The sequence below is a fragment of the Myxocyprinus asiaticus genome, chromosome 35 (genome assembly GCF_019703515.2).
Source record: "Myxocyprinus asiaticus isolate MX2 ecotype Aquarium Trade chromosome 35, UBuf_Myxa_2, whole genome shotgun sequence".
In the NCBI taxonomy this organism is placed as follows: domain Eukaryota; kingdom Metazoa; phylum Chordata; class Actinopteri; order Cypriniformes; family Catostomidae; genus Myxocyprinus; species Myxocyprinus asiaticus.
In genome coordinates this window covers 17,985,483-17,996,734 of record NC_059378.1, presented here as the reverse complement: position 1 = coordinate 17,996,734, position 11,252 = coordinate 17,985,483, and the positions used below count along the sequence as shown (strand labels likewise).

At 35.8% G+C, this 11,252-nt stretch overlaps 1 protein-coding gene across 1 annotated transcript; it reads right to left on the bottom strand.

Annotated features, from left to right (window-relative positions):
* Positions 1–220: 220 nt before the first annotated feature.
* LOC127425824 (keratin, type I cytoskeletal 19-like) lies at positions 221–10,760 on the bottom strand. The gene is made up of 9 exons (XM_051672108.1): positions 10,429–10,760; positions 9,679–9,807; positions 9,274–9,356; positions 8,907–9,063; positions 7,960–8,121; positions 7,317–7,442; positions 4,027–4,247; positions 3,540–3,634; positions 221–3,359 (listed from the first exon to the last, which is right to left on the bottom strand). Exons 1-9 carry the CDS (start codon positions 10,711–10,713, stop codon positions 3,253–3,255), a joined length of 1,365 nt encoding a protein of 454 aa, XP_051528068.1. The 5' UTR covers positions 10,714–10,760; the 3' UTR covers positions 221–3,252.
* Between the last annotated feature and the right edge of the window lie 492 nt (positions 10,761–11,252).

Genomic DNA, 11,252 nt, shown 5'->3' with positions numbered 1-11,252 from the left:
CAACCAAATTGCATGTCGGGGAGTTCAACATTAGGGTAAAAAGGGGCTAAATGCACAAGTTAAGGAACATTTTTCCTGGTCACAAAGTGTATCAAGATTGAAAAAATACATGTACTTATATTGAATGGATTGGTGGAGCAACATAATTTGTGTGACAAGAAATAATAATGGAAGGTTGTTTTATTTAAAACCATTTAACCAGTTAACCATTTTCTGTTCATTTCAATCACATTTGTCCTTTCATAACATCGCAGGTATTCTATAAACAATCAATTCTATATACAATCTATAAATCTATTCACACCACTTATGAAAAACAATGTGTTTTTAGTGGCCTTTAGCCCCTGCAACAGAAGGGCTTTTTACCCCAAAATACTATTCTTTCACTTTTTGGAAAGTTATTTAAAAACTTTTGATTTATCACTTTGAACAAAACTGAAAATTACAAATAAGTATTTTGTCTAAAATAAATGCAATAAATTCAGGGATTCTCATTTGCTACATAAATTTGTAACATTTTTAAAATGATTCAATATTACACTTATGACAACTTCAGGGGGGCCTGGGTAGCTCAGCGAGTAAAGACACTGACTACCACCCCTGGAGTTCGCCAGTCCAAATCCCAGGGCATGCTGAGTGACTCCAGCCAGGTCTCCTAAGCAAACAATTTGGCCCGGTTGCTAGGGAGGGTAGAGTCACATGGGGTAACCTCCTTGTGGTCGCAATAATGTGTGGTTCTCACTTGGTGGGGCGCATTGTGAGTTGTGTGTGGATGCAGAGAATAGCCTGGGCCTCTACACGCTATGTCTCAGTGGTAACGCGCTCACAAGCCACATGATAAGATGCACAGATTGATGGTCTCAGAAGCAGAGATTCATCCTCTGCCACCCAGATTGAGTCAGTATGCCACCACAAGAACTTAGAGTGCATTGGGAATTGGGCATTCCAAATTGGGGGAGAAAAGGGGAGAAAATAAAAATAAAAAAAGAAGAAGAAGGAAAAAAAGACAACTTTAGACATTGCACGCAATGATCTCATGGATCAGGAATATTTGCAGTGTATAGTGACAAACAAATGTTTAAGAAAGTACAGTGGTAGTTTATGTTGCTGTATAGTGTTTTGGAAGGAAATAAAATTAAAAGTGCATTTTACCCCAGGGGCCATGTGTCACCCCCATTTAGCCCCGTTGTATTTCAATGTTATATGGAATAAAGTATGTAAATAAAATATATGCCAAAATATAATTATGCTTTTACTATGTAATTTTTTCCACTATGTAATTTTTTAAAAGTATTTCAGCTAAAAAAAATGTTTTTTTGTTGTATAAATCACAAGAATACTGCCATGATTGCACAAAAATTGATTTTGACTTGCACCTCCTTTTCTTTAAAAAAAAAAAAAAATAAATAAAGCAAAAATCTGGGTTCCAGTGAGGCACTTCCAATGGAAGTCAATGGGGCCAATCCGTACACATTAAAATACTCACTGTTACAGTAAGTGATTTTAGTGTGATAAAATTGTTTAATATCTGTTTCTGTGTAAAGTTATATCCAATTTTACAACTTCATTGCCATGACAATGTAACACCATAAACCCTTAAACCCTACAACCACCGTAAAAACAACTGTTTAAACAACTACTGAAGAACTGATGAAAGTGCTTTTATAAAATTAAATGCTTCACATTTCTGCATTTAAACTCTCCAAAACATTTGCTCCATTCACCTGCACTGTAAATGCCACACTGTAACCTCAGTATTAATTTTTTTAAGAAAAGGAAGAACTATTCAATACATTTTTTACGGTAATCAACATTATGCCACTAATGCGGTCTATTAAGCTTAGCTTGTATTGAACCCAGAATATACATTTAAATAATATGATGTAGTGCAATTATATTTTTTAGCCACTTTTGCACCTTCAGCCCTGTAACTTTCAAAAGCAAAATATTTTTTGGCACAAGACAAGTTTGAAAAAGACCTGCCATGGGTTATTAATATTCTTTTTTTTTGTTTTTTTTTTTTAATCATGATGTGGTTTATTATAAGCCACACTGAATCTGAGTGATAGCCTACTAGCCTGCCATAATTTACTATTTACTAGCCTATTACTTTTAATTTTCAAATAAAATACGTTTTTAAAATCCAAACTTATTGTGATAGGATTTAAATAAAGTAGTGTTTTAGGGTAGAGTTAGTAACGATAAATAACTACTGGTCCTTTGCAAGGCAACATTTGTTGGTTGCAATACCTTCACAATCGGTGCGTCCCCTCGTGTGCTCCAACTAGAGCATTATGTACCATGGACGCACTGTGACATCTAGTGGCTAGAATATAAAGCACACCAAAATTACACAGTCTAGTTGTTCTACCTCTGACAGTCATCAAAGCAACAAAACATGAAATCTAGCCTATAGTTATACAGAGACACAAAGGGGGTCCACATCTCAGTAACTATAAGGTGTTGTGTCAAAGGTAAAATTACACAAATGCTTATTTTTTTTTTTTTTTGTGGTTTTGCTGCTGAGCCAGTAATCAACATTAGCTATTCTATTTTCATAATGATCTTGTGGAGATCTCCAAATTGGGGCGGAATCTCTTAAATGGGCAGGGACACTCCAGAAGGGGCGGGGTTACTCCAAAAGGGGGTTGCAGCAATTTCAAAAGGGGGTGTCACTTCCACTTAGGGTTAGGGAAAGGGTTAGGTTAGATCCCGCCCCTTTTTGGAGCTCTGCCTGCAGCTATATCCTTCTCAGTTGTACGGGCCGCTCAAACAAACTGAGAAATATTTGGATAGCTCCACAGTGTTACACTGTTAGGTGAACTCCGTGTACAATTGGCTTGCTTATAGTTGATTCTGCATATAAAGTAGGGATACGAGAAATAATTTCAACATAAAAAAATTAATAATTACACACATCAGCTGTAAAGGTAGATTTTAACAAAAACAAAAAATTCTGTATAGAACAAGGGTTACTATATTTCATAAGTCAACTTGAGGCAGGTTGTCACATTTTGTTAAAAGGGTCATCACATGTGTTATATGGTGTCATTGTTTACAATTTATTAATAACAATAGCCTATCTGTTTGCTGAAACAGTGGTTTGACATTTATGTATGCTACCTTGTGCAGTTTGCAGTTTCATGAATTGTTTTGTGCCTCATAATTGTTTTTCTGCTAAAAAAAATTGCTGAAAAGCCATTGAAAAGCATATATTAATCTTTGCATGTGTTTTCTTGTTGGATTATCTTCTTAGTTGACTTCCTGGAGTTTTTCATCAACTGAAGTGGACACGACTTGACCATCCACAAGCTCCTCCACAATGACCTTCACTCTGCGCTGGTGATGAGGGTTATGCTCTGCAAGAGTTAAGCAGACAGATCCTATATGTTTTACTGGTTCCATTCTTTTCTACCCCACGTTTTTGGGTGCATGATTGAAATGGAGGGATGGATGGATAAATAGATGAATGGACATACAAGATTACAGAAGGCTGAATGAAGGGGTCAATGGAAAGAATTACTTTTCATTTTACTCACCTTCCTCTTCCTCCTTTATCTCCACTGATTTGGTCACTGTCTCTGTCAGTCTCTGACTTTTAGTCATTAAAGATTCAGACGTGCTTATGACAGTCCTACACAACAACAAACCCTGGTTCTCATCACAATACAGTAAATGACCAAATACATTAAAGAAACTGTTCATGCAAAAATGAAAATTCTGTCATTATTTACCCACCCTCATGTTGTTTTTCATTCTTTCATGAAATACAAAAGGAGATGTTAGGCTGAATTATAGCCTCAATCACCATTCACTTAATAGTATCTTTTTTCCACACAACGAAAGTGAACATTTTGTGTTTTACGGAAGAAAGTAAGTCATACTGGTTTGGAAGAACAAATAAATAATGACAGAATTTTCATTTTTTGGTGAACTACCTCTTGAACACCAACTACAGCAAATCTGTTCAGATGCACCTGAACAGAGCAAAAAATGTAAACATCTAAAGGTATCTATCCTTCTTACGCTCGCGCTTCTCCATCCAGCAGCCTCCTGTATTCAGCGATCTCCATCTCCAGCCTCATCTTGATGTCCAGCAGCAGCTGGTACTCTGAGGACTGATGCTGCATGTTGGCATTGAGTCTCTGTAGCTCCTCCTGCAGGTGGTCTATGCGCAACTGCAGCTGACTCAGCTGGACCGTATAGCGCAGGCCCACATCAGTAACACTTTGCTCCAGCTGTTGTTTCTGTGGAAAACGAGAATATGATCAAATAAAGAGATAAAATATTTCAGTGCAAATAATTGGGAGTCAAGGGAGTTGATGCCCATATCTTTTGCTGTTGATGTCAAAGGCTGTGCATGCATCAGGAGCACAGCAGACATTTAAAAATTGTGGGGGACACATCTGTGAGTAGGTGGCTTGCACAGACCCAACACTTACAGTGCAGTATTAATATATTACAGTATATATTAATATACAAGTATGATATCATTATTGTATTAATATATACGTATTATTTACTTTTAATATTTGTAGTATAATAATTGCAAAATTTTGCACAATTAGCTGCAAAAATAAAGGGCATCTTGTGGAGCACTTGCTTCTGTTTCACACATGACAATAAAAGGATGAGCACAAGCTGGTCCTGAATAAATTTTTTAATCAGTTACAATAATGACAAAAATTTTTATTTTTTACTCTGTGCTTGTGTACTGACGGATTTAAATGCATCCAAGTGGCTCGAGTGTTTTGACTACATTCACCAAAATCCGTTCAGATCCATTTAATGATTCAGTGACCATTTCTGATGATGCCAGAAGGTTTCACTGTCACTGTCATTTGAATCCTTTAAAATTTGTGTCTACAGACCTACAAAGAAATTTTAGTAGAGGTTTTAAGAATTATAAGAACAAAGCAAATCTATAATTTCCCTACAGTTTTTGAGCTGCTGAGCATGACTTTTATCAAAAGACAACAATAATAGTCTTGTAATAATTATAATGAGTTTCAATAAAGTCTGTATGTTTTCATGTATAAAAAAGCTTGTCTACATATCTATTCACTTCAGTAAAATACCTAAGTGTTCTAAGAACACAGCAGATCTATCTTTTCCCTACAGTTTGTCAACTGCACACCAACATAGAGGTAAAAAACAGGAGCTGATATTAAAAATAGCTTTAAATATTTAACACAGATCTAGTAATCTGCTTAAATTGGCAAAAATAACCGATCAAACTATTACCTCACAAACATAATGTAAAAAGCATAACTTAATGAAGACTCATGTGCTGATATAAACTCCACTTACAATGTGTGCTTAGAAGAAGGATTGTCCATTGTTTTTTTTTTCTGCAGATCATTTCACGTAATGCTGCCAATCAAGAACAATATGCCGATAAATAACTCTAATTTATTTGTTCCACATCTCTAGATTATTAATTTAGATCAACATCAATGCCAATAAAAAACATGGATAAATGAGCATTGTTGAAAGCAACTTTGTAGAAATGAACGGAGCCGCGTTGATTAGTCCCCATGGCTGCTACGCCGTTTGCATGCATCTAATAAAACTCTATGGTATTTTGGTGCAAATTTAAAGCTAATACTAATACAATATTTGGCCCAGTGTTTGCTCTGTGGGCTGGGATCACACTTCTATTGTTAATGAATTAACAAAATTCATGTCCTGTTATTAATTTTGCATATTGTTGGGCAAATGAAAATATTAACATATATCAATGTTTAATTGTAAGGACATACAGTATTAGTGTTGGGTCGCCACTTGACGTCCAGTGTAAAAAATTTAGGTCCTAAACCAAAACCAGTTGAGAACCACTGGTGTTACTGAGATAGTTCAACCAAAAATGAAAATTCTGTTATCATTCACTCACCTTCATTTTGTTAAAAACATGTATGACTCTCTTTCTTCCGTGGAACTCAAAAGGAGATGTTAGGCACAATGTTAGGGCTAGTCACCATTCACTTTCAATGCATTTTTTTCTATACAGTGAAAGTGAATGGTGACTGAAGCTAACATTCTGCTTGTGGGATGACATACTGTTAATGATGACAGAATTTAAATTTTTGGGTGAACCATTTTTAAGTACACAAGCTGTTTAAACTATTTAAGGCTTGTTTTAAATAATTGATCTTTTAAGCCTCTTTTATTTATTGGGAAAGTTAGAAGCCAGATTCAAAATCACATTAGATACATGAGCAACAGAGCAAAACATGTCAGAGCATATTCTTCTGATTCTGATTCTTTTTATATTACTAATATAAAATATATTAATATATTACTTTATATTACTATTGGAAGAAAGTTGGCTGGGACTTGTTTTTGAAATCTTATGGACTCTTGAATAAATGTAATGGCAGAGGCCATTTGCACTAAGTGATTGTGCACAAACTGAAAATAGCAACAAAATGCATCTTCTTTGCACTAAGTGCAAATAATGTTAGATGCTAATTACACCCTTTTTTGCACCCCTAATTAAAAACTAACATACAGTTTAGGGGCATCACTGCAGTGTGTTCAATGTGTTTATTTAAAGTCCCATAGACACCCTACACAAACCCATACCCCTAAACCTAACCCTAACCTTCCCTTACAAAAAATTAACCATGGTTTTACTACAGTAACCATAGTATCACCATGGTATTTTGTAGTAAACCACAAAATGAAACATGGTTACTATATTAACACTTATTACTGTTGTAACACCATGGTTAATTGCATTAAAACTATGGCTTCCACCAAAAAGCATGGTTACTAAAATATTACGATAGTAAAACCATGGTTAATTTTAACCAGATCAAACCTTTCACTCAACTCCTGAGATTCACTGTGACTAAATCACTGCAAGAAAATCAACCATTCTATTCATTTTGATTTATTATTTAAGTAGTATCAAAGAAAATATTAATAGTGGAGACAGGAAACAAGATACCTGGGTCGTCTGCACGAATAAAAGTTCAATCACGCTGTCTTAACACTACACCACTGCAGCAATACAAAGAGTGCAGTTTGTCTTCACTTTCTGTTTTTTTCACCAGACTATCGGAATGCAAATGGCCGTGCTATGTGGCACCTAGTGCAAATAGTCACTCCGAAATTTAATAGATATACGAGATTAAATACTGATTTAATACTGGGGGTGCAACTTTTTAAGGAATAATTAATTGTGAGTTCAAATGACTGTTCATTTTACACACATTTATCTGGGAAACGTCAATAAAAAGTAAACAGAAATGTCAGGGTAGCTACTGTTTGAGAAAGATAAGGGTTCATACAGAGACATGTCAAGGCTGTACCATTGTGAAAAGCCCTTGTAGTTCTATCTCAAGGCTCTGGAAAGTTCTCTTGAGAACAGTGAGTTCAGTCTGAGATGTCTTGATCTCAGTACTGCTGGTGGTCACTTGAGTCTGCAAAACCTCTGCCTAAAAAACAGACAAGCAATAAGCCATGAGAATTGAGTCACGAAATATGGTAATTACAGGTATCTTTGTGAACAGACCACTGTAACCATTTGTAACCAGTATTTAGATTATTACCTGAGTTCGTCACTGTTATATTACTGTACAAACTGATAAACTGTCTCAACCATGGGACATTTTTCAGCTCTTACAATTGCCTAAGCCAGACAAAACAAAATACTTTTTTGACAGTTTTGACAGCAGAGCACAAAAGGCTTTAACGATTACCTGAATACAATCACATAGTTCCTTTCGATAACACAGTGTATTGTAATTCTTGTTTTAAAGCATCCCTTTCATTGTTAAGGGATTTCCTTCAAATGTCAGAGAGAATTAATACATTCCAGTCACTTTATATTGTGCCATCTGCTGATCTTTATGATAAATGTTAACCTGCCACTCACCACAGAGTTTTGAGATAACAGGTTCTGGCATTTTGTTTACTTTACAAGGAAGCAATGAACTTGTCTTACTGGCTCACCTTGCTGTGAAACCATTTTTCAGCCTCCCTGCAGTTTTTTTCAATAAGGGTCTCATACTGAGCTCTCATCTCCTGCAGTTCCTTGTCAAGGTGTGATTGAGTTGCACAGTCGATCTCAACGTTAACAGAGCCAGATTGCTGTTCACGCAACAAATGCAGATCCTGTGGAAAAGAAGTGGGGAAAAAAGTATTATCTCATATGTGATTTTTTTGTGACACAATTTACAAAATCATGATTGCTTAAACTGATTGTGGGGGTGTTTGTTTCAGTTAACAGAGGACATGGATGGATGGATGGATGGATGGATGGATAGATGGATGGATGGATGATGGATGGATAATGGATGGATTATGAATGGATGGATGGATGGATTGATGGAGCGATCAATTAAAAAAATTGTATTGTGACCTCTTCATGGTTCTTCCTGGGGTGTTTGTCTCAGTTAACAGAGGACATGGATAGATAGATAGATAGATAGATAGATAGATAGATAGATAGATAGATAGATGGATGGATGGATGGATGGATGGATGGATAATGGGTGGATGGATAGATGGATGGATGGATGGATGGATGGATGGATGGATGGATGGATGGATGGAAAATGGATGGATGGATGGATGGATGGATGGAAAATGGGAGGATAGATGGATGGATGGAAGGATAGTTGATGGATGGATAGATGGATGGATGGATGGATAATGGGTGGGTGGATGGATGGATAGATGGATGGATAGATGATGGATGAGTAGATGGATGGATGAATGGATGGATAATGGTGGATGAATGGATGGATGGATAATGGGTGGATGGATGATGAATGGATGGATGGTTAATGGATGGATGATGGATTGATGGATGGATGGATGGATGGATGGATGGATGGATGGATGGATGGATGGATGGATGATGGATGGAGCGATCAATAAAAAAATGGTATTGTGACCTCTTCATGGTTCTTCTTGATGTACAGCAGCTCATCCTTCAGCCCATTGAGCTGGTTCTCCAGGTCTCCAACAGACAATTTAATCTCTCCAAGAACCCCACGCAATCGAACCAAATCTGCATCCACAACCATACGCAAGTTCATCTCAGTCTCATACCTGCCACAACCATGGGGCAAGAAAGGATTATATTCATTAGTAGCATTTTATAACTTATAGTAATGCATATGAAGCTACCAGCATTGTAAATTAAATGTACTGTAAACTTAAACACAATTTAAAATTCATAAGGTATAAATGCATATCATTGCCTCTGATTTGAAAATGTGTAAGTATATGTAAGTATTGGTAAGTGTACACATCACGCACTTCATCTGGAAATCTTCAGCTGCGAGCTTGGTATTGTCCAGCATCAGACGGAGCTCAGTGTTCTGCACTATATGGCTATGAATCTTTCAAGGACAAATGGGAAAAGTTTTAGTAATCTTGCCAGGAAAAGTTCAGATGTTGCCCTTTAAATTAGCATGACGTATCATATGACTGCAATTAAATTTAGTCTTACAGATCTCCTAAACCAGATTTCAGGTTTAAAAGCAGTGTTAATATCATAGCTCATAAACAGAATTTACCTACTGTGTTTGTGATATCTGGTATTTGAAACACAAAACATGGTGTATTTGCATAATGTGAAGCAGTGGGGAGTTTACATTACGACATTTCATTTATTTCAGGGGTGTGACCTCCTTGATTCAAATTATAGCAGCACTACTTTACCTGTGTGCAGAGCTCTGAGGTGGTTTTAAAATAACTGCTCATGTCTTTGCTCTTCAGCGGGCACTTGTTGTCGTAAAACTCCTTAATTTGCAGCTCCAGTTTCACGTTGGCATGCTCCAAAGTGCGCACCTAAAACACACGCAGATTTAGATATGGGCATGTATGCACTATTTATTTATTTATTTATTTATTTTCAGTCTTGAATCTTTCATTTGTTTTTTGAGATTAAGGTCTTAGAATAATTATAAGGACATTTTACACTACACTTTTTCCAACCCCAAAAGTATTGCAATTTAACTGCATAATATAAATGTTTCTAAGGAATATATAATTGTTTATGATAAGAAACATCCATGGGGGTACAATTTGAAGGGCAAAAATTATAAAGACTAGAATAAATTTAGAATGATATAACTATTAATTAGTGCATTTGTCAAAGATGAAGAAAATAATTCTATTTGAAAATGTCTGTGATTTAAAAAATTGCATTGTCATTATTTTCCAAGGCAATATTTTTGGAGTAAAATGAATATGAATAAATAAAAATGAAATGAATATATACTGTAAAAAAAAATAAAAAAATTAAAGAATGAAACAGGGACAATATACACCTACAGTAGCTAACAATTCATTGCAGTTATACTCATTAATTTAATAATATGGGTTAGAAATTATATTATAAATAAGACTTTGTAATTTTTTAATGTAATGTTTTTTAGTTGTGGTAGATTAACTAGTATAATACATTACCCGCTCCAGGTAAGATGCCAGGCGATCATTAAGATTCTGCATTGTCTGTTTCTCATTAGCATACAGTGTGACCTCGTTAGCAGGCATAACCAAGGATGAAGTGGACATAGACCTGGAGATGCGGACACCATTGCCCCCTGAGCTTCCATACTTCTGTCTACCAAAAGACAAAGAGACACCTGAACTCCCCAATCCATTCATGACCATTCCACCAGAGGAACCCAGGCTAGATGACCCGAATGCACTCCGTATGCTGAAAGTCTTACTATTGCGAAAGACTGACATGATTTGTCAAGGTGAAAAGACTGTGGAAGTAAGAATGTCCCTCAGTTTCAAAGCTAAGCATCTGAAGTCATTCCCACCAAAGACTGCCTTATATAGGCCTTAGCATGTTAAAAAAAAAATCATTTGTTGCTTCCCATGTCACGTACAATTTCAAATGCCACTGAATAGATGGAATGTGATAAAAAGACACACCTGCACACGCAGATCAAACCTTTTGACTTGCAAAACCTGCTGTCATGCACTTAACCTTCTAAAACCCTGTAAAATGATTAGTAGCTTTAAGATTACACCATAACTTTTTACCATTGTATGAGTTAATATTGCTTGCATAAGCTGCCAGTTAAAAGTTTTTTTCTTTCTTTGCATTAGTTATGGTTCCACTACTAATTCAACATGAGTGTTAAATCATTGAGGAATAATACCTAAACCTATTTTCTATGAGAAACAATTCTTTAATCTAGCTGTGACCAATTATACATTATATTCAGTTGCTATAAAAAAGTCTAAACACCACTGTTAAAATTGCAGGTTTTTGAGAT

Bases quoted from the DNA above. Each gene is read 5' to 3' on its own strand.
- LOC127425824 (XM_051672108.1), bottom strand. From the start codon at position 10,713: ATGTCAGTCTTTCGCAATAGTAAGACTTTCAGCATACGGAGTGCATTC. The intron at 4,248-7,316 runs GTACAGCCTTGA...CGTTTTCCACAG, and splicing joins TACAAGGGCTTTTCACAATG to AAACAACAGCTGGAGCAAAG. The intron at 3,360-3,539 runs GTGAGTAAAATG...TAACTCTTGCAG, and splicing joins GATAAAGGAGGAAGAGGAAG to AGCATAACCCTCATCACCAG.